At 35.7% G+C, this 21,970-nt stretch overlaps 1 protein-coding gene across 8 annotated transcripts in view; it reads right to left on the bottom strand.

Moving 5' to 3' along the window:
* The window catches only part of IMMT (inner membrane mitochondrial protein), a 37,194-nt gene extending 15,842 nt beyond the window's left edge, over positions 1-21,352 (bottom strand). For 2 of the 8 annotated variants that reach the window (XM_011369799.2, XM_011369801.2), the window contains exons 1-7: positions 21,151-21,352; positions 12,152-12,225; positions 11,174-11,363; positions 7,177-7,288; positions 5,052-5,156; positions 4,608-4,703; positions 1,622-1,758 (exon numbers count right to left, since the gene is read on the bottom strand). In XM_011369799.2, coding sequence (XP_011368101.1) covers positions 1,622-1,758; positions 4,608-4,703; positions 5,052-5,156; positions 7,177-7,288; positions 11,174-11,363; positions 12,152-12,225; positions 21,151-21,195 — 759 coding nt within the window. In that variant the 5' untranslated portion in view covers positions 21,196-21,352. The remainder of the gene's footprint in view (positions 1-1,621; positions 1,759-4,607; positions 4,704-5,051; positions 5,157-7,176; positions 7,289-11,173; positions 11,364-12,151; positions 12,226-21,150) is intronic. The other 6 variants (XM_011369800.2, XM_011369802.2, XM_023536389.1 and 3 more) reach the window with 4 other exon arrangements.
* Between the last annotated feature and the right edge of the window lie 618 nt (positions 21,353-21,970).

The raw sequence follows: 21,970 nt of genomic DNA, 5'->3' as shown, positions 1-21,970 counted from the left end.
TGTTGGGAAGTGACAAAGCAAATTAATTTTATAGTGTGAATAATGAAGTTGATGTTTCAGTGAATTGCCACCTTAGTCATCTTGCAAAATAAAATACATTTAGAAAGGATGTTAGTTTGGGCCATGTCAATATTTTGTCAAGTATAACAAATTTTCCAAGATTCTAGAGTATGCTGTTAGAAGAACTTGGTATTGCATTAAGAAAACTCTTTATAACTCACTCAAAAAGACTTATAAATCACTTGTTAATGGCATATCTGGGTGCCAAAATGTGTCTCCCTTTGTTAAAGGTAGTCTTCCTTATACAGGTCCAAGGATAAGCTTCCACATAAAACAGACACCAGATTCCCCTACAATCCAGCCAAGTCCAATTGTTTCCAAACACTGCTTTGACAAAGTACTTTAGTGTGTACTATAGAGCCTATGTGCATATGCAGCTTCTTTATAGAAAACACAAAAGTTGGAATCCATTTGTACATTTCAAAACTTTTATTCATACATTTTTCTGATTATTTTATAATACTAGCTAATTCTCTCTAATGCAGTTAACTGCTACCACAAGGTGTTCTTTAGTTGTAAAATCTTGATTGCAGTAGATTTCATACTGTTTAACCCACATGCACTACAGGTTATGTGTTCACTGGGGAAGAGGAGCTACTCTCTCATACAGCCTTCCATCAAAGTAGTATCATGGATATTTAAAGCTTTTAATCAGTGTCCTGAAAGATATTGGTCTACTTGGGTTCAAATCCACCTTCCTAATATTATGCAACTTCCAGCCTTGCCACATCTATATAATTAAATATTATTAAATATTTTCTGTGTGTTTTCCACTTTTCTGATTGAATTCTGATCTGAAATTAAAAATTTTCTTGGACTTTGAATCAAAAAGAATTTTAAGTTTTCAAAGTTTGTAGTTTCTGGCTGTTTACATCAAAGGTCTAATTTAACTCTTATGTGATGTATGATTATATGATTAAAACAATGTGAAGTGTTTAAATTTTTTAAAAACCACACAGTTATGGTGACTAACTTTACTGATCAGGCATGATCCTGATCCATGAAATTTATAGTTTATGTATTTTGTTCTTATAACAACTTGGTGTCAAGATATATTTTTATATACTGAATAACTGAATGTAATTATAAAGGAAAATTACTGAGTCCCGGCAGTACTTTTTTAATTCAATGTAATTAATTTATTCTCTGAAGTGTTCAATGTAAATTAAATAATCAGCATAAGCACGTAATATAGATGGTGTTTTAGGACATGGGATCTCTGTATTACTTCTTACAACTGCATGTCAATCTAAAAGTATCTCAAAATAAAGAGTTTATTTTTAAAAATGGTTGGTGATTTTAAAGCAAAAGTAGAAAGCAAACAACAAATACATTCAAGCACTATTAAGATATGAAAGCAAATCTGAACTAATTCTTGCACCATATCAGTGCTGAGATAAAACACCATATAACATTCATTAAAAAGAACATTTAAAAGTTTTTCTTATTTTTTTTTTAAGACAATTACTTTAGATTATCCTTGCTTAGTGAGAAAAAGCTCATGCTAGGAGGAAGAAATCAGTTTCTGAAATACTACATGTCTAATCACTCTTTGGCTCACCTCAGAATTGTCCATGGCCGCTTTTAGCATGCTGGCGTGTGCACTGACAGCCTGGACTGCCGCATTCTGAGCTATGATGGCCTGCTGAGTGATGGAGACAGTTTGGCTCAGAGCATCTTCTAAGCTCTTGGCTAGAGCTGAAATAAAAAGAATCATTAAATAACAGATCCCTCCCTCTAAATGTCTTTATTTTAAAATTTCACTCTTCTCCAACTGAGTTTTCTACTGCATTTCCCCAAAAGTGTTAAAACAACAAAAAACATACAGATTTACAGTTAGTTTCATTTAAAAGTACGATAAAATATTAATAATTACTGAATCTGAATGATGGATCTGTGGAGGTTCATTATACTATTTTGACACCTAAAAAAAAAACCCCACTTTTTATTTTGAAAAGAAAAAAACTGCTTAAAAAAGGCTAGCATTTACTTCAAATGAGAGGAACAAGGTTTAGAGCACTATAGCCCCTTTTACCTATTAGATGCTATAAATTCAGCATTACCATCAGCATTTTTTCATTTTAAATAATTGTATGGATCCCACAGAGAAAAAGAGGTACTAATTTTCATCTCCTCAGCAGGAAGGGATACTCATAGTAAGTTATCTATATTATCAAGCTATAAGAAGATAAGAGACAGACAAGAGAAAGAAAAAGACAAGCAAGATAACATGCAAACAAAAAAAAAAAGAGAGAGAGAGGTTTGCTTAGAAATGGACAGTATTTTTCCACAAAGGATTCAAAAAATAGCAGAGAACAGTATTCAAGAGGCTGATCACATTTCAATATACTGCTTCAGGAATCAAAAAGAAACCTAATTTTTTTTTAAAGTAAAGCAAGGGATAATTTTAGATATAATATCAAAATGGAAAAAGAGTCATTTGAAGAAAGAAGGCCAATGAGATATCAGATACCAGATGACAAAAAAAAAAGCGGGGGGTGGGGTGGGGTGGATGGTTGGGTGGAATATATTTGGCAGGTGAGATAAAAACAAAAAGGGATTTTGAGCAAAAAGAAGCATAAGCTAGAGATGGACAAATGGAATCTGACGAACCAAACACGGCACCTCTGCAACACAGATAAAAGGAGAAAACTAATACTAAGAAAATATCAAAACATATATATAAGATTGAAGTTCAAATGAAGACAAAAGGATATAAAGAGAGAAAGAGGCTACAGAGGAACATGCATAAATAATGGTGGGACATTCAAGCACAAATAATAGTTAAGCCACTTTACAGAGGCCCAAAGACCCCTGAAGATTGGGTTGCCAGCTGGAAGCCCTCTTCAGGGCTCTACTCACTGGCTTTGTGGGGGTTTTATTTGCCATTGAGTTGCATGAGTTGCATGTATAATTTAGATATTAACTCTGTATCAGATACATGGTTTGCAAATATTTTCTCCCATTCCATAGGTTTCCTTTTCATTTTGCTGTTTCTTTTGCTATACAGACCTTTTTTAGTTTGATGTAGTCAAACTTGCTGATTTTTGTGCTTTGATTCTTGATAAAATTTTTACATATACACACATATGCACGCACACATGTACACACACACACTTTTAAAGTAAAGTTTAGGAGAAAACTAAGACATACAAAATTCTGAAATTTTTCACTTTTCCCAAAACGAAAGATAAAGGAGCATGATAAAACAGGAGATATCGTCACCTTAAATTTACCACTTACTTCAAGGAGTCCATATGATAAAAGGAAAAAAGTGAAAAATAAAGAAAATATGAAAAGAAAAGAAAAAAGTGATCTTGATTTGTAGGAGAGAATTCAGGAAAAATTAAGATGTGGGAAAAAACAGAAATACTTCACTTATTTAGAAGTTATTTATTCAACATTCTCAACTATTTGTAACATGGCCACAAACTCAGGAGAATGTAAAAAAACAAACAAACAAAAAAACAAAATCCAAGCAGCCAAACAAATGCTCTACATCTATGTTCCTTCTGTCCCTTCTACCCTTTACACAATTCTAAAAAATTTGCCTCCTCTGAAGAGGGCAGAACCAACATGAGCAAGGAAACAGGTGACTCTTCATTTAATCTTCTAGCCAGAGGAGAATATAACAAAACCAAATCAAGGTTCAAATTTTGATTCCAACGAGCCACATTGACATACTGTGTATGTATATGCATTTACCAGCTGTCTTCATTTTCTACATCTTTCTACACTATGCAAACTCTTCCCAACAAGATTGTGTAGTAAAGAATTCGCCTTTGCCCAAAGAAAAGATCTGGCCTTTACCCTGTTTAAGGCAGCAAGACAAACAGATATAAGTTGTGAGGAGACACAAAAAACAAAACCATAAACACCTTCCATAAGAATTTCAAACAAACGCCTGTCAGTCTAGCAAAAATTTACATGCCCACTACCTCCAGAGACATCATTATATTGCAACATGCAATATAGTACAATAAATTATGTTCCATGTACCTTGTTAAAGACATAAAATATTTTTTTACAAATCTCTTTGTTTAGGCCCTCAAAACATTAAAATAGAAACTTAAGAAGAAATATGCTTCAGTTAGCTGGAAACCAGCAATGTGTAAAGCATTCCATCCCTCACCAATGTCAGGTAAGGGAGCTACTACAGTGACTGCGTAATAAACAAGTGTGTGAGCCACTCTGACTTGCACAAATAAATTGAAAGACTCTTAGGCAATTTGCAAACAAACAATTTCTGTTCACCAGACAATAAAACGTCTTCAGCACTAACCATAATAAAAACAAATGGAGAAAGGACATATATTATTTGGAATTTTCACCAACTATACACTAAGAACAACCTAGATGTAAATGAAGTCTAGATGGAAAGAACACAAATGATGAAATAAAGGTAGTGAATAGAGTGATGCCACTAAAGAAACAAAAGAACCAACAGATAGTTAGTTGATAGATGAGAAACTTGTGCCAATGGCTCAAGAAGAGAGCAACTGACAGAAATGACCCCAATGATTTAAGAAGCTGTCTGGTTTACATACACTCAAGTTTAACTTGTTCTTGCTTTTCCTGCTGTGCAAGGCGAGCGGCAACTTCTTCAGGTGGTCGCTCCCTTACAGAAGTTGAGGATGCTTTCTCTTGCAGCAAAAGTAAATAAGAGGAAATCAAGTTTCAGCACAGAATTTCAACAGCTCACAGGGATATAAAAATACCATCATTTGTATTTGCCAGCTATATCAACTGGGCATTTTTGTGATAAGGATTCTCAAACCACATTATCACTCAATAATTCCAACATAAAGAAATAGGGATCAGTTCTTAAATCCTTGCTTTCAAAGATTTATTCAGACTTTGAAATTTTTAAAATTCCCAAAGCAAGTCTTCAAACTGTAAAGGTGTATTTACATAGTGTGTAGGGGTTGTCTAGGCATTCAATAGTTCTGATGAACATACCATTTATAAAATCACAAATATAAGTAAACTACCTGAAGTTGCAGGCTTGGATTTTCCTTCATCAATTTGAGGGTGATCAATTTTTATAGATTCTTCATGCTGAACCACAGGGGCTGGAATCAACAGTGTATCACCTGCTGCAGAAATAATGTGAGGTGCCTCTGGGGTGCTATAAAGATATGTTACTCGTGGTAGTTATAGTTTCCTGGGTTAACAGAAACACACAGGAATCTACTACCACCACTCACTTCGTATCTGACTCCTCATAGACACAAATGCATGTGCTGCCACTATTCAAACACACAAATAGACAGGAGCACCATCCACCACATACACAAACCCACACAAGATGGACAACAGCTGGGAAGGCAAAAGGGAAAGGAGTCTTGTCAGCATCCACCTGCATTTTAACAATCACTATTCTCAGGCAAGGCTTCTAGTAACAGCACTAAGTGGTATTAAATATTAATATATGAGAAGTGCACATAAGATTTACATAATGTAGAAAAATATTTAAAAAGGAAAAAAAAGAGCCTGTAATGAAGAAGGCAGAAAAAGAAAGTAACCAAAAAAATCTTTTTTAACTGAAGAGTAGTAGAGATGAAAGAGGTGTGAGCAAGAACAGGATGACAATTTTAAACACAAAGAGAAGTTCACAGTGAAGAGACAGTGAGTTAGTGAAGAACAAAACTCAGTTAAAAAAATCATTTCATAGGCATGAAAGAAAGAAAATCATTTCATAGACATGAAAGAAAGAAAATCAAGAGCTTGTAAATTATAAATAAGAGTGTTGATGGAAGAGAAAATGAATAATTCTAGTAGTGGAATAGAGGGGGGAAGGCAACAAAATGGAGAAAAAAAATTTTAAATAAACTTAAGGTCCCATTTATCACAAAACCCATTATTAACTGGTCTCCCTCCTCTGCCATTGGTCCCTTATCTATTCTCCACAATAGTCAGTGATCTTATTGAAATAAAAGTCAGATAGCAACCTCTGGCTCAGACCCTCCCAAGGTCTTCCCATCCCACTCAGAATATTGAGCAAAATTCTTTTTTTTTTTTTAAAGCAAAATTCTTATGATGGCCTCCAAGGACTACCCCAACAGGCTCTCTGCTCCCTCTCTGACCTCATTTGCTACTGTCCTCCTCTTGTTCCACTCCAGCTTCATTTGCTTCTTGCTAGAAAATAGCAAGCCTTTCTTTGCACTAGCTGATCCCTCTGCCTGGGATGCATTTCCCCACTAGCGTTTTAAATGACTCGTTCTTTCATCATTTTGTAGTCTTTGCTCAAATGAAACCTTCCAGGTGAGACTTTCTTTACTCTATTTAAAATCATAATATTCCCTCCCACACTTATCACTGTCTGACATCCTATACCACTAAGGAATATTCCCCGAGTTTGTTTGTTTTTACTATTTTGTTCATTGCTATATCCCCAGTGCGTAGAATAATGCTGGGCACACAGCAGATAGTAAATATTTGCCCAATGGAAGAAAATCAAGTGATTTAATCAAGGACAGAAATGACTAAGGAGAAACATAAGAAATTCAAATGTGTTACTGAACAGGTTAGTTAGGTAAGTGCTGTAATCTAGGCAAAAAATATCTACAAACAGATCTAGACTAGATCAGACACTTTCATCACTAAGAAAGAGAAAGAGGAAAAATAGGCGGGAAAAGAGAATAAATCTTAAAATCTAAAGAGAGGAAAACGCTAGGAGTCAGGAAAAAATGTAAAAGAAAAAGTCTGTAGGCAAGACAATTCTTGCTGTTACCTCACTCAGCAGCTGTTAATAATAAAGCCCAATTCCGTATCCCTCTCCATCCAGCCCAATTCCGTATCCCTCTCCATCCCTAAAATGAGCCAAAATGGTAAGTGAAAATAATTCTTCCCCAAGATTAGAGCTAGGGACTAGAAGAGTCATTCATGAGGAAGGGCCGCCCTCTTAACCATGGGTACAAATACATTAAAACAATTTATTTACGTACAATTTTTTTGTGTTGTTTTAAATTTTATTAAGTTTATTGGGGTGACTTTGGTTAATAAAATTATTAGGTTCCAAGTATACAATTCTATAATACATCAAGTGTATGCTGCATTATGTGTTCACTACCCAAAGTCAAATAATTTTAAAAGAATGATTCTAAATATAGGTACCTGCTGTTGAAGCTGGAGTGTCTCCCTTTTGTTTTTGGAGCTGTGAGGCAGGCTGTTTAGATTCTTTCATTACCTCTGATACACTTGAGATTTTTAGTGGACCAGACTGAATCTTGGAAATGAAAACAATTAACATTTCAGATATAATATGGTTTATTTTAAAAGGCAGCATAGTAATATGTACTATTTCAAAAGCCAAGTCTTTCAGATTTCAAACATAAAGTTAACACTTTACTACATATGTATTTTATTAACCATAGTTGAGAAGCCATCATACTTGAAGAATGCACTCACAGATTTCATTCCAAACAACTAGCTCATATTTTAGTAGTAAGAAAGGCTTCTCTTGGGGCAACTAATAAAGTACACGATGTATGGCTTTCCCTTTAAACCACTGTTTTCACATATATAACATTGAGAAGGCTATTTCTATTTGCTTCCTAAATCAAATTATGTTGTCTTCTGTATACATCAGTTAGAAACAAATGATTTTGAGAGGCTGAGCAAAAATGAAAATCAGTTTTGTGTATATTTAATTTCCAAGATTTATGCAACTTAAGCACTAAAATATATAATCCAATTATCAAACCTGCTTTTTCTCTTTCTCAATCACCACCAGCCTAAGTTTACGGCACTGTTCATTAACACGACTGCCAGATGAAACAGAAATAGTCTGTTTCAAAATAGAACTTTGTCACTACCAGAAATTAAACATATATGCATTTTTTAATTAATTTTTTAAAATAATGAAATACATGCTCATTATTAACAAGTAAAATAACATCAAGATATATCAGTGGTTTTAATTTGCCTCTTCATTGCTCTTTTCCCTTCCAGCACTCTCAGGAACCAATGCTAAGAGCCTGAACTCAACCGTTCCCTCCCAAGCATAAGCTCCGTAATACACACAAATACAATTTTGCAGTTCTTTAAACGAACTAAAATAGGGTTATATTATACAAATTACAATGTAACTTTTTTTTTTTTCCATTTAACAATATATTATAGACATTCTCTTCCAGGTCAAGAAATTCTTTTTAGTTGCATAATAGCCTAAATTAATTGCATATGCTAATGTAGACGTTAGGATATGGTCAATTACTCCTCTATTTTTGGTCATTCAAGTTGTTTCCTGTTTTGTTTTGTTAAACATCCTTATCTATATAACTGAAAAAGCATTGTAGTATGGTATCTGTAAGAGTTTACCAGAAGAGAAATTGCTGGGTCAAAGGGCTTGTATATTTTTAACAGATAGTAACAGATCACTTTCACATAAGGTTCTAGCAACTCACATTCTCACAATAAACGGTTTGTGTATCATCTATTTCCAGTTCTATTCTCTAATTTTTAATCCTGTGTCAAAACTTTATTTTTCCCTTTTATTTATATATATATATATTTAAAGATGAAAGATATATATATAAATATAAACATATATATATTTATATATATATATATCTTTCATCTTTATTGAAATACAATAAAACTTTACTGTTTTATTAAAGTAGGATTATAACACAGTCATTATCTTGAAAAGCAAGTATCATCTGACCCCCTCCCTACTCTAACTCTTTTTCAAACTGTTTTGGCTATATTATTTATTTTTCCGTATAAACTTTGTCTAATTCTTCGACCTCTAGAAAAATCTTATTAGATGTATATGTGTGTATGAATGTATATGTATCTATTGTTTCTCCCAAATACATACAAATTTTGGAGAAATTGAGAGAAATAAATATATCTGAAAGAAATAACATTTTTTAACATATTAAGTCCCATCCAGGAACATTACAGTTGTTTCGTTTCCATTTAGGCTGGTCTCATTCCATATCTATTAAAAAGATTTTAAGTTTATCTTCTCTCAATATTTACTATCTATGCATAAATAACCATGTTGGCACCAAAAGGGTTACCATGAAATAAAATGCATAGTTTCTAAAAGCAATGAGTTTAATAACAATACATAATAGTACAGAATGCTGAATAAATGGTAAAAATTTTAAAATAAAAACACTAACTGCTTTTATAATTCAGAGGTGAGAAAATTCACTTTGGTCTATAGTGAAGGATGCAGAATTTGAAGAGAACATTTGCAGGCAAAAGAAAGTTAAGTAATTCTGGGTAGACCATCATGGGAAAAGTTGTGCAAGTAGAAGGGATTTTTATTTAGTTCTCTGCTTTAAATGAGGCCCTTGGAACAGTGCCTGGTGTAATAATTATTTGATGGACATTTGTTGAATAAATAGATGAATGGAAAGCACAAGGCACATGTTTAAGGTAAACTGGCATAAAGCTAAGGATTTGTGTGCAGGACTATTAAAGACAGACTGCCAAGGGTATCACATGTCAATCTGAGAACCAGTAAAGACCACAAACTACAGAAATAAGGAACCAATGGCCAGCTCCTCGGCAGTTAACCACTCCTGGCTTTACTCTCCTTATTCAGAACATGAGATAATCTCTAAAGTCTCTCTAGTTTTTACATTTTGTGGCCTTGTCTTTTAAACAACAGGAAATGTATAAAAGTTCCTGATAAGTAATATCATGAAAGTATCATGAAAACATAATATTTATTTTATAAGTTTTCTGGTATTGATATGAGGATAGCTAGGTTATAATAGGAGGAGAGTTCTGAGGGTGAAGATGAATCCAAGAATTCTAACCTAGTTACTGACAGCATGGTACTATTTCTAATACAAGAAAAAGCAAATTAAGAAGAGTGTAAGCTTTGAGAGAATACAGTATGGATCTGCCAAGTTATCCAAGAGGAAGCGTTCAGCAGAGTAGATAAAATGGAATAAGATGAGGCTGAGGCTATTGAGATAAACGAGTCATCTACAAAAAACACCTGAAACCATCTCAAGCAAAAAGAACACTGTGCAGAAGTGTTAAGGTTGATTTCATGCTCCTAGAATTGCTTCCAGCTATTCCTCTGGGTCTTGCAGCTTAAAATAGACCTAGGATTTTAGAATGAATCCTAAGGATTCTGCTCCTTGACTGCTGAAGCTGCAAACTGTCTCCCTCAGCCAGCAGACATTTTAAAGTTCATGTGGAAGAATAAATAATATAGAAGACTAAGAATATTTTTAAAAGCATGTTTGGGGATGAGAGTTGTCAGAGGACACTTGCTTTTCTAAATATTAACTTTATTACAGGATTGGTCTCTAGATCTAGAGAACAGAAATCCACCCAGTTTCTAAGGATGAACTGATAAGCCATGTCCAGCTTCACAACACATAAAAAATACCCTATGCTAACCAAATCAGCAAAAATCCATGCTCTCTTCTGTAAATTTTTTTTAAGTTGTTAAATAAAGATATATTTAAGATTTTTTTTTTAATTTTTAAGCCTGATGGGGAAAAGGAGGGGTGAAATTGAAGAATATGCACAAAGTCCAAGGAATACCAATTAGTACTGAAGAACCAGTCAGTATGTAGCTGAAAATTCTGAGACTCTGTTTTGCAGTCTAGGATAAAAATATTTGGGTTCTGTGTCATGACCATTCTACATTTTAGTGTTATAAGTCAGAGCTTAATAACTGCGACGGTGTATGCTGACAGAGACCCTCTCAGTCTACATGGCAGCTAGAGTTACCTCTGCCTGAGCTGCCTCTTCCATTTACCCTCATGTGCCACACAATTATTTTCTATGTGGTATGTACTAAGTGAGAGCACTTATGGGACTCCTAAAGGATAAAAATCCAACTCTATAGACTAATATTAAAGAAAACTGACAACCATATCTAGCAAGCTCTACTGAATTATACATGCAAGGTATTTTCAAGATGACTTTTCAGTGGCTGTGAAACTGGAAAGGTCCCAGCCAGGCCGAAGACATTGGATCTCACTGTCCTCCCGACTCTTCAACCCACCCCCAAAGGCCCTCAATAAAATGTTTTGATATTCACACCCCCCCCAAAAAAGATAGTTTCAAGATGAAAACCTGCTTTTTAAAAGTATTCCATAGGATAAACTGAAATAATGTTTAAAACTCTTACCGGCTTCTTTGTCAATGGAACATTGTAAGGTGGTGAACCAAGAACCATTTCAAAGAGTTTGTCTGAGTAAGGTATGGTTTTCTCTACACTTTCCCGGAAATGGGAATCCCATTTGGCATACAGGATCGTGCCACCAACACCTCCACCAACAAACAGAAGACCAGCTCCAGCAATTTTGCCAGGAGACAATCTAAATGAAAGAAACAGGAAACCCATTTATATTTCCCGGCTCTCCGAAACCTACTCAAAAGCCTCGAGCCTCTACTTCTTCTGATTCAGATCACAGCAGCCAAGTTTATCACCACAGCTGCACATCACCTTTCCCTAATTTGTTTTAAACATGTCCACAATAGAAAATCACATTTATTTATGGATAACTAAAAAAAATTTAAATACAGTAATAGCAAGGATAGGAAGAATTAAGCAATCTACCCTTTAATACTTAAAATTCAAGATGTTCACAATTATGAGATTTCCCCGAACCGAAAGAAGAAATACCACTAACTTTCAAAGCTCCCCTTCCCTTAAACATTTCTGTAAATATAATAAACTCTTTAGAAAAATAACATAATACAAATATCAAACAAAAATAACAAATACTTTTTAAGTTACAATGTGTTGAGTTCTGAATATAAATCTATTTGCCATAGAATGGAAGATAGCACATGAGGAAGTGGGGTCTACCTTGAACACCATCCAATTACCAAAGAAACAAGAAGAGCATTGTTAAGAAATTTTCACCTACAAATAAATAATGCTGCAAAGATATTATAGTAAAGCTCCAGGGTTCGTATCCCTTAACAAAAAAGGTTTTAAGCAGCTATTCCCATAGTCAAGGAAAACTCTCTCTCTCTCTCTCTCTCTTTTTCTCCCTCCCTTTCCCTCTCTCTCCCCTTCTCTCCCTCCCTTCCCCACCCCACGCCCCCTCTTCCCCTTAGCACAGTTAAAAGCTTGTTTACAGGGAGACGTACTACATACCCAGAACTGCCTGAAGTAGAGTATCTACGGCATGGTCGTAATGGACGGAGGACAAATTTCCCACAGAGACAACTCTAGAAAGGAAAGAGAAAACATCAAAACCAATAGTTAAATCTGTGAATGTTTTTATGTTGGAAACTCAGAAGCAATACTTTTATTACAAATGTCTTCATTAAATAAAAAATTATTTACTTTCAGAAATCAACTAACCATGAAATATATTTGTAGATCCTTAAAAACAGTGATGCCTCCTGGATCCCCAAGGCTCATATAAAATTGCTTTTAAGATTAAAAAAAAGATTATCAGACTATGATCAATAAGCATGTTTAACTGTTAGGTATGCTAATTATTTCTTGGCTAAACTGGATTTGCCATGTTTTGTTGATTAGCAAGAAAAAAATAAAATAGTATAAAAACCTCTTAGTACTTTGTAAACTCTGAAATTTCAAATTTATTGCATCCAGAAGTAAAATCTTTCTTTATACTAAGTAGAAAATCAAACTGCAACAAGTCAAGGGGGAAAAATGCTTTTTCTAGGTTCCTTGATGAAATTACACCCTAGGAATATCAGAAAAACAAACTTCCTTTTAGAAGTATCTTAAGTTTGAAGAAAATATAGCACATGATCAGAGGGCACAAGAAATTACTCTAGAATTAGTTGTAATTTTTGCTATATTTGCCAAAGCCTAAAGGTAAACATCAAATTAACATATTATTTGGGAAAAAAACCCACAAAATAATTAACTAGATGTTTTATAATATGTAAAGCATCTATAACTGACATTTTTAAAGTATTTCAATTATTACCTAAAGTGTAGAATTCTCAACATTTTTGAACTACATTTAACAGAAAAGGGTGTTTTCATACTATTCTGTAAAGCAGGTCACACGAAGTTTTAAGTGAAATTAAACTGGTTGTGTAGGGTGAACTCTCTCATACTCTGACCTTATTCACATCAAAATTTACTTTTAACCTGTTTCTTTATCTATCTTCTACTTTATCTTTACCCTCTTTCCTCCCTTTGAAATATATTTGATATAACTTTATATTTTCCAGTTATAAGTGAAATTAAACTGTAACATTTTAAATCAAAATTAAAAAAGTTTGGTTGTGTAGGGTGAACTCTCTCATACTCTGACCTCCAGCCACTCAGATCTCCTCTCCACAGGCACCAGTGCCATCAGTTTCTTGTATATCCAGAGGTATTTTGTGACAGAGAATTCCTGACACACCCTCTTTACACAAATGATACCTTAATATACACTCAGTTCTGTACTAAAGTTCGTTCAATATTATATATTTGAGGTCATTCTATATCAGTACATAAAAATCTTCCTAGTGGATATTACAGAGATTCCGTATTCTTTTGTATGTTTCTTAATATATTTAGCCAGTTCCCTTTTGATGGATATTGGGGTTCTGTCTTAAATTTTGTTACAATAAGTTCGTATCATTTTAGATCAATTATTAAAATACAATTTGCAAATGTATCATTTTAGATCAATTATTAAAGTACAATTTGCAGTGTTGATAAATGTTGACAAATTAGCCAAACTGTCCTCTTGTAATATGAGAATATGTTTTCCCACAGCCTTTCCAACACTTTTGGTGTTATCTGCCCAGCCACCGTGTTTACCAAGATGCTGCGGATTACAGTCCTAACCTTACCCCCAAAGTTTGCCACAAATCTCGTTTTTATTATTTTTGCATCGCTCTTGTATATCGATAGTCTTTGGAAACAGATGACATCATTCTATTTATAGCATTCTTTTTTTATGATGGTATTTCCATTTACAAAATAGAGTAATTCTTGATCGCTGAAAATGTCAAATCCTGGAAAATGCAGCATGTCTACACGTGATGTTAAATTAACAAGCGAACTGCATTTTTTTTTCCAATCAGGATAAGGGTTAAATAAGATCTATCTTTTTCATGTTCTTTTCTCTAAGTGCTCTTTATAAACAAAGAGAAATTAGCCATGTATCTACTAATTGCAAATGTGTTTATCCAGTTTATGATCTGCTTTTTATCTTTGTTTATGGTAGCTTATGCCATGCAAAATATTACATAGTCAAAACTGTCAAGTCTTTTCTTTTATGCCTTCTGGGTTTTCTCATCTTTTTAGAAAGCCAACCTCAGATTATAAAATAATTCTTCCATGGTTTCTTCTACTCTCACAGTTTCATTATACACATACACACATACACACACACGTGTGTATATATATTTAAATCTTTGAACCTAGTGTAAATTATAAGGTATGGATTCAATTATATATTTTTCCAGATGCCTGTTCAGTTGTCCCTAAATCATAGACTGAATAATCCATTTTTTTCCTGATTTGCAATGCCACCTTTAAAATACACTAATTCTTTGATGTATTCAAGATTCTATTTTGTTCCACCTATGTACCTATTCATACACTAATACCACAATGTTATTACTACTGAATATTAGAAATAGTTTTTAATATGGTAGGGCTAAATTAGTACTCTTTTAGTATTATTCTTTTTCAGAATTTTATGAATATTTTTTTTTGAAAACTGAGCCATCAAAATGCTTTTGATTAAATAACATATTATAATATGTACCCTGAGTTGAGAGGATAAAATGTGAAAAAATTTATCTTTTATAACCAAAAATTATAGCAATAGTTTCATACTTAAGAAAAAAGCAGAAATGATTGACTCAAATAGGATTTTTACCTGATTCGGTAGCTCTTGAGTTTTTAAAAAAATTAAGTATTGTATTCATTAGTCTACCCTCATATTCTATTTAGCATTTAATATCCTAAATAGAGCTTTAAAAGTCAGAAAATTTAAGTTTTATCACCCAAGTATGAGTCCTTGGACATTATAGTTTAGTTTTGCCTATTTAAAAAAAATTGATGTCCTCTAAGTCTCTTTTAATCTATAGGTTTTCCCTCCAATAATTAATTTGAAGAAACTGGGTTGTTTAACCTGTAGAATTTTCCAGACTAGATTTTGTTCAAGGTGCAATTTAACATGTTCCTGTTCTCTATATTTCCTGTAAACTAGAGTTGGATCCAGACACTTGCTCTGACTCAGGTTTACTCTCTTTGTCAGAACTTTAGGTGGTGTTGTGTTCTTTCATCAGGAGGCACACAATGTCTGGTTATCTCTCTTTTTGGGATGTTTTCAACTGTACTGATGTATGATGTCTAGATGCATTAATTATTAGAATTAATTTATTAGATCCATTAATTTATTATTATTTGACATACTTTATAAAGAGATGTTTCTCCTCATCTATAATTTGGTTATCCAATAGTTCAGTTCATATGGAAAGGCAAGACAAATGCTTGATTCTTTTTATCCTTTTATGCAGTAATCTTCTGATAATACCAATTTTGGATTTTTTGGGTTTTCATTTATTAACTGTGACAGATTGTATTTTCCAAAAATTGTTATATTTCCCATCCCACATACTTTTCTCGAACCTCACAATCTCATGAGACCTAACACAGCCCAGAAACTCTTAGAGATAAAATATAGTATTTGTTATTTATATAATAAATGTTTTATTTATATTACTTATATGTAAGTATAATTTTTATCTATATAATAATGTTACTTATTGTAAAACAATACATAATAATGCTGTTATTTAATACCACTAAATTTGGGGTGATCTGTTTGTTATACAGCTATAATCAAGCAGTTGCTTGTACCTGGAAGTGGGTTGCTGCAACAAAACATAAAGCATGTATGTGGTAATGACTTTGGGACCGGATGGTGTAGGGTGAAAGTTGTAAGGGCCTTGAAGAAAGTGTTAGCAGAAGCCTAATGGCCTTCATGAAGGCTGTTGGTGAGGGCTTAAGTGAGAAAAATGTTTCTGGAACCTGTGAGAAAAGGGACTCTTGTTATGTAGTGGCAGAAGTTTATCAAAACTGTCACCTATGGTAAAACACAGAAAATTAGATATAGCTATAGATATACTTAATGAACTGATGGATTTAAGTAAAAGAAAGTTCCAGGCAGAATGTTCAAAAGTGCTAACTGCTTTCTTTTAGCAGAATATGATAAGGATAGAAGTGAGCTTTAAAACAAATAAACCAATAAAACTGTTTAGCTTTCAGGCAAAATTTAAAGGAAAATATATAGGAGCCTGGACTTGGTAGGTTCAAAAATAAAAGTGTTTCTCGTTCTCAGCTAACTCCAGTAGGCAAAGATTCTTTAAGACCTCAAAAGATCTAAGGAGGTGCTCCTCACAGAACCTGTTACAGAGAGAAAAGGCTCACTAAGGATCATAGGGTATGATTCCTATATCTTTCTGTTAAACAGGACTACTGAGAATCTTAAAGGTTTCACTTCACAGCAGCCTCACAGGGAACCCAAAATGAAAGAGGGTTGATCTTGGTAAGATTTGTGGCTGTGGCTTTTGTCCAATGGAGAAAAGCCCAATTAGACCCACAAAAAACACAAAGTTGTTAAGAACTGTACTGATGAAAAATATGCCAGCTTGGATTTAAAAGGGAAAGGTACAAACAAAAGGTGGCTTTTAGACTCTTGCAATTCTACAGATGGATGAGAAAATGACTCAGCTACTAACAGGTTACATATTCTGGGTAAGGATAATTCAATGGGGAGAAACTAGAAGCCCAGAGAATAGAACCAAGAGCTACGAAGAAGCAGTAAGACTAAGTCCTAGTTAAGGAATAGCAACATGTGCCCGGCTAGATTTTACATGTTATGGAACAGTGACTGCTGTGTGCCTATTGTTTTCTGCCTTTCTGAATGGGAATGTCTAGAGTGCCTGTCACACTACATTGTATGCTGGATATATGGGGAGCACAGTTCTTTAGATTGAAAGGAAAAATACTCAGAGAGCTGTCCCCTAAGGACCACATCCAAAATGTCTTATTTGCAGAGGAATCTGATTTAGATAAGATCGTGGTCCTTTAGTCTAAGCCTGATTCTGTGATGGGGTGAGATTTTGGAGGGTTTTGAGGAGGGTTGTGAGTTATGGCTAGAAGGCACGCTGTATTGTCTAAAACTGACTGCAACACTATTTCCACATGCTCTTCCAGAATTGTGCCACTCCTCCCAAGTGAATCTACCCTTTCCTTGAACAAGGGCAAGACTTGGTTACTAATTTACTAATATAGGGTAATGAAAGTAATGCTCTGTGACTTCTGAGACTAGAACATAAAGGGGGATAACAGCTTTTGCCCGGCTGTCTCTCATCACACTTGCTCTTGGAACAAAGCCGCCAAACTGTGAGAAAGCCAAAACACATAAAGATGTCACATATAGATGTTCTAGCCAACATTTCAGCTGAGGTGTCAGTTACAGCCAGTATCAACTGCTAGACATGAGAGTGAGGAAGCCTTTGAGATGACTATCCCTAGTCATTGTCTGATTAAAACTTCATGAGAGACACTGAGCCCAGCTGAGCCCAGGCAACCCCCAGAACTGAGATAATAAATATTATTTTACACAACACTCGAGGTGGTTTATGTAGCTACAGCTAACCAGAACACTATCTTTATGAACTCATGAATTTAAGCCTATAATGAATTTTAACCAGTTATAATTATCTTTTTTGAAAATTTAAAATCATCCTATCTTTGGCCAACAGATGCCACTTGAAATTTATAATACATACTATATATCATTTTATATTATTTTAATTTATATGCACACACATACATATATAGATCTGTCTCTATACCTCAGGCCATCTGCACATACCTAGTAGCAAGTTTTTCTTTTTCTGCATGTGGTAAAATTCACTTACAAAATTCACTGTTTTAAAGTATACAATTCAGTAGCATTCAGTACATTCACATTGCTGTATAAAAACCACCACCATTATCTAATCCTAGAACATTTTCATTGCTCCAAAAAGAAATTCCTGTACCAACTAAAATGTCTCTAATTTCCCCTCTCTCTAGCCCCTGGCAACCACTATCTGCTTTCTGGCTCTATAGATTTGACTATTTTGAATATTTTATACAAATGGAATCATACAATATGTGGCCTTTTGTGCCTGGCTTCTTTCACTTGGCATAGTTTTCAATGTTTACCCATATTGTAAGATGTATCATGTATGTAGTATGTACTTAATTTCTTTTTAGGCTGAATGTACTATTTTATCATATGGCTGTACCATATTTTGTTTATCCAGACATCAGTTGTCTCTATCTTCTGCCTGTTGTGATAGTGCTATGAACATTCAAGTAGTGCTATGAACAGCTCTACTTTCTTCATCCTTCTAGCCCCACTTGGGTACTACCATAGGCTGGATTCTAAGAAAGCCCCCAAGATCTCCAGATAGGGGAAAGAGCTGCAAGGTAAAACAAAGTAGGGTAAAGGTAATTTCAGAGTGATGCAAAAAAGGACAGAGTGGTTAGAGCAGCTTTATTTATAATTGTCAAAACATGGAAGCAACCACGTCCTTTGGTAGGTGAATGGATGAACATAAACTGTGGCAAATCCAGACAATGAAATGTTATTTAGCGCTAAAAAGAAATGATCTGTCAAGCCATGAAAACATATGGAAAAACCTTAAATGCACATCACTAAGTGAAATAAGCCAATCTGAAAAGTCTGCATATTGTATAATCCATCTAAACAACATTCTAGAAAAGGCAAAACTATGGAATCAGTAAAAAGATCAGTGGTTGCCAGAGGTTAGAGCTAGGGGTGGGGTAGTGATGAATAGGTAGAAAACAGAGGACAGTGAAACTATTCTGTATTATGCCATAATGATGAATAACGTCATCACACATTTGTCCAAACCCACAGAATGTACAACACCAAAAGTGAACCCTAATGTAAACTATAGAGTTTGGGTGATTATGATATGCCAATGTAGGTTCATCAATTGTAACAAATGTACCACTCTGGTGGGGGATGTTGATAATGGGGGAGGCTATGCATGTGTGGGGGCATGGGGTACATGGAAAATCTCTGTACTTTCCCCTCAATTTTGCTGTGAACTTAAAACTCCTCTAAAAAAATAAAGTCTTACTTTAAAGAGAGAGAGAGAAGGAATGAACACACCTTGGGGGTATATTTAGAGGTACATGGAAGCAGACTCAGCAAAGGAAAACAGGGGAGCGATTAAGGGTAAGATGGGCCCCAAGATACTACATGAGAAAAGCCAGAAGAGCAAAAAGTTTCACAGAGCAACAGTATAAAATGCTACAGAATGACTGGGAAGATAGTAAGAATAAACCAATGAATTGTGTAAAATTTATTTTAAAAAAATCTTGTAAGATAGAAATTTTTGGAAGGTAAGAAATCTAGCTTGGTCACAAGCTAGAAAAGGGTTCATATTTTAATATGAAATCTTAATCTGTTTTCTTCTAATTTCCTAATGGGGAACCCAGCAAGTGGAAAATATTTTGATAAAGGTAAGAAAGAAAAAAGTAGTTTTGGACTTTAGGGTAGACAAAGGGGACAGATCAGTGATAACCTGATGTAACTTGAGGACAGAATAAGGAAAAGTGTGACATTGAAAGGACTCCAAAGACAAACTTTAACAGTTCTATCCTGAATGGCAGTTAGTTCTACTTTCTTTACCTTTCTAGCCCCACTTGGGTACTACAGTAAGTCAGATTCTAAGAAGGCCCCCATGATCTTCACCCCCTGTTGTTAAGCCAATGATTAGGGTTGTGTGGCAAAGGAGATTTTGCAGATGTAACCTGTTGACTCAGAATTAATCAAAAGAGAGGTTATCCAGGTAGGCCTGGCCTAACAGTGGGAACCCTTTAAATCTGGGTCTAGAGATCAGAAACAGAGGTGAGAGATTCTAAAGTCAGAAACAAGCTCCTGGTAGCCTGCAAGCAACCGAAGAATCATGTTATGAACTGCCTCTGAGGATCTTGTGGCAAGGTACTACCGTTACAAGGGACTAAATTCTGCCAACAAACTGCATGAGCTCAGAAGAAAACCCTGAGCTCCAAATGAGAACCACAGCACAGCCAACATCTTGATTGCTGCTTTGTGTGACACTGAGCAGACAGACCAGATCATTCGTGTCCAGAAACTCTAAGATAATAAATAGATGTTGTTTTAAGTTATTAACTGTATGGGATTTATTATGTAGCAATAGAAAACTGATTCAGATTCCATTTTCTTATGGAAGAGGCTATTTCTCCTAACAACAAAAGAGAAGATATACAAACTTGAAAAAAAAATTGGCTTTTATGATTTCTAATTCATTTTGTTCAATTACTGCTTGAGTCACAGTACCAGTTTTGCAATACAATGTTTTGCCAAAACATTTTAATTTTAGAAAGTTACTTCGATAATAATGAAGAAAAGTTACTGGGTGTCTAGGCTCCTTGGACAACTGCCAAAGTTGTCCCAATACCTTGGAGACACAGATGGCCAGGCTAATCTCAGAAATGAGCACAAGGTCATGACTCCTGTCCTTGCTCAAGTACTAAGAGTTTGAACTCCATAAACTACAATCTTTCGTTTAAGAATAGCTCAGAGGTGTTCTCAGCTATGTAAAGTCCCTTCCGAATAATTATAACCTTGACCCCTAAATCGCGGACTCTAACAGTCCAAGCACCTGCTTATTAAAAATATAAGCCTAGGCTCTGCATTTCCTGCTGGGAACTGTAGTTCTCCCCCTCGACCTTCAACCACTGGCTGCGCGAAACCAATCACGCGCCCAACCGGCAACCCGGGCTCCAGGTGCCACGATTGGTCCTTGAATAGGGTAGCGCCAGGCTGATTGGATGATACGTCCCCGAAGCCGTGCCTCCCGTCCTACGCCCGCCTCCCTGCCACCTTCTCCTTTCCACACCCCATCCCGCTACAGCAATAACCCTCATGGTATCCCTGCGGGACGAACACCTGAGTTCACAGCCTGACGGGCCCGCCCGGGACTCTCGCGATGAGGGCGGCCCTGAGACACACCTCAGTCCCGGGGCCTAGGCAGAGCGAAAGCCTCCCCCATTTTCCATTGGTCTCGGAGTCAGCTTCACCACGCGCTCTCTCCTGGCGACCCCGCGCTCACCTGGGCTGCTGAGGTCATGCCCGACAACTGATAGGCTCGCAGCATCTCGACCCGGTGGACAGCGCTGCTGGTATACAGTGGAGCTGCCGCAGCGGCGCGAATCGAGGAGGGCGTGCGTGCGTTGGTGCGTGCGTCCGTCCGTGCCGCCTCTGCGCCGGGCGTACAGAAAGGCAGTAACGCCACTGCGCACGCGCAGCCGTCTTTCTCGTCCCCGCCCTGGAAGTTTGCAGAGGGTAATCCCTTCCCCTGGCGGAAAGGGCTATTTCTTTTTCCGGGTCGCGCTGGGCTTCTAGTCGGTAGCCCCAATCCGGGGTTGCTAGGTGAGCAGGAGGAGTGGGAGGACGTCTAAAACTTAGGGTTCGATCCGCGCGGAAAACGCATGGGCGTAACTCTTCGGAGAATTCAAGCAAGAAAGCATGTCCGCATGTCCGCTGTCGGATATTTCGTAGAAAGCAGTTGATTTGGCCAAATTGGTTTTGGTTTGCGCGTTTGTTTCGTTTGACAGTCCTTCAGGAGTCTTCCTGATTGGCGAAGACTAGGCGAGCGAACACTAGAGAGTCATTCGTGCATACTGTGTCGTTCACGTATCTAATAAATGGCAGATCACAGCTTCTGCTCCTTTCAGATTAAACCACACCGTTTTCTTCAAGGTTTTATTTTAGAAAGGTAATTTGGCCGCAGTCTGTGGGATGGATCGGAAGATACGGAGGTCAGTGCAGAAGCGCTGTTCAAAGTATTCCAGTGAGTCTTTAATCAAGGTATAACATTAAATATTGAACACAGTATAATATCATAGAAACTAAATAACTTTTATATATCT

Source organism: Pteropus vampyrus, unplaced genomic scaffold (genome assembly GCF_000151845.1).
Source record: "Pteropus vampyrus isolate Shadow unplaced genomic scaffold, Pvam_2.0 Scaffold156, whole genome shotgun sequence".
NCBI classification, from domain to species: domain Eukaryota; kingdom Metazoa; phylum Chordata; class Mammalia; order Chiroptera; family Pteropodidae; genus Pteropus; species Pteropus vampyrus.
This window is presented reverse-complemented; position numbering and strand designations above follow the sequence as displayed.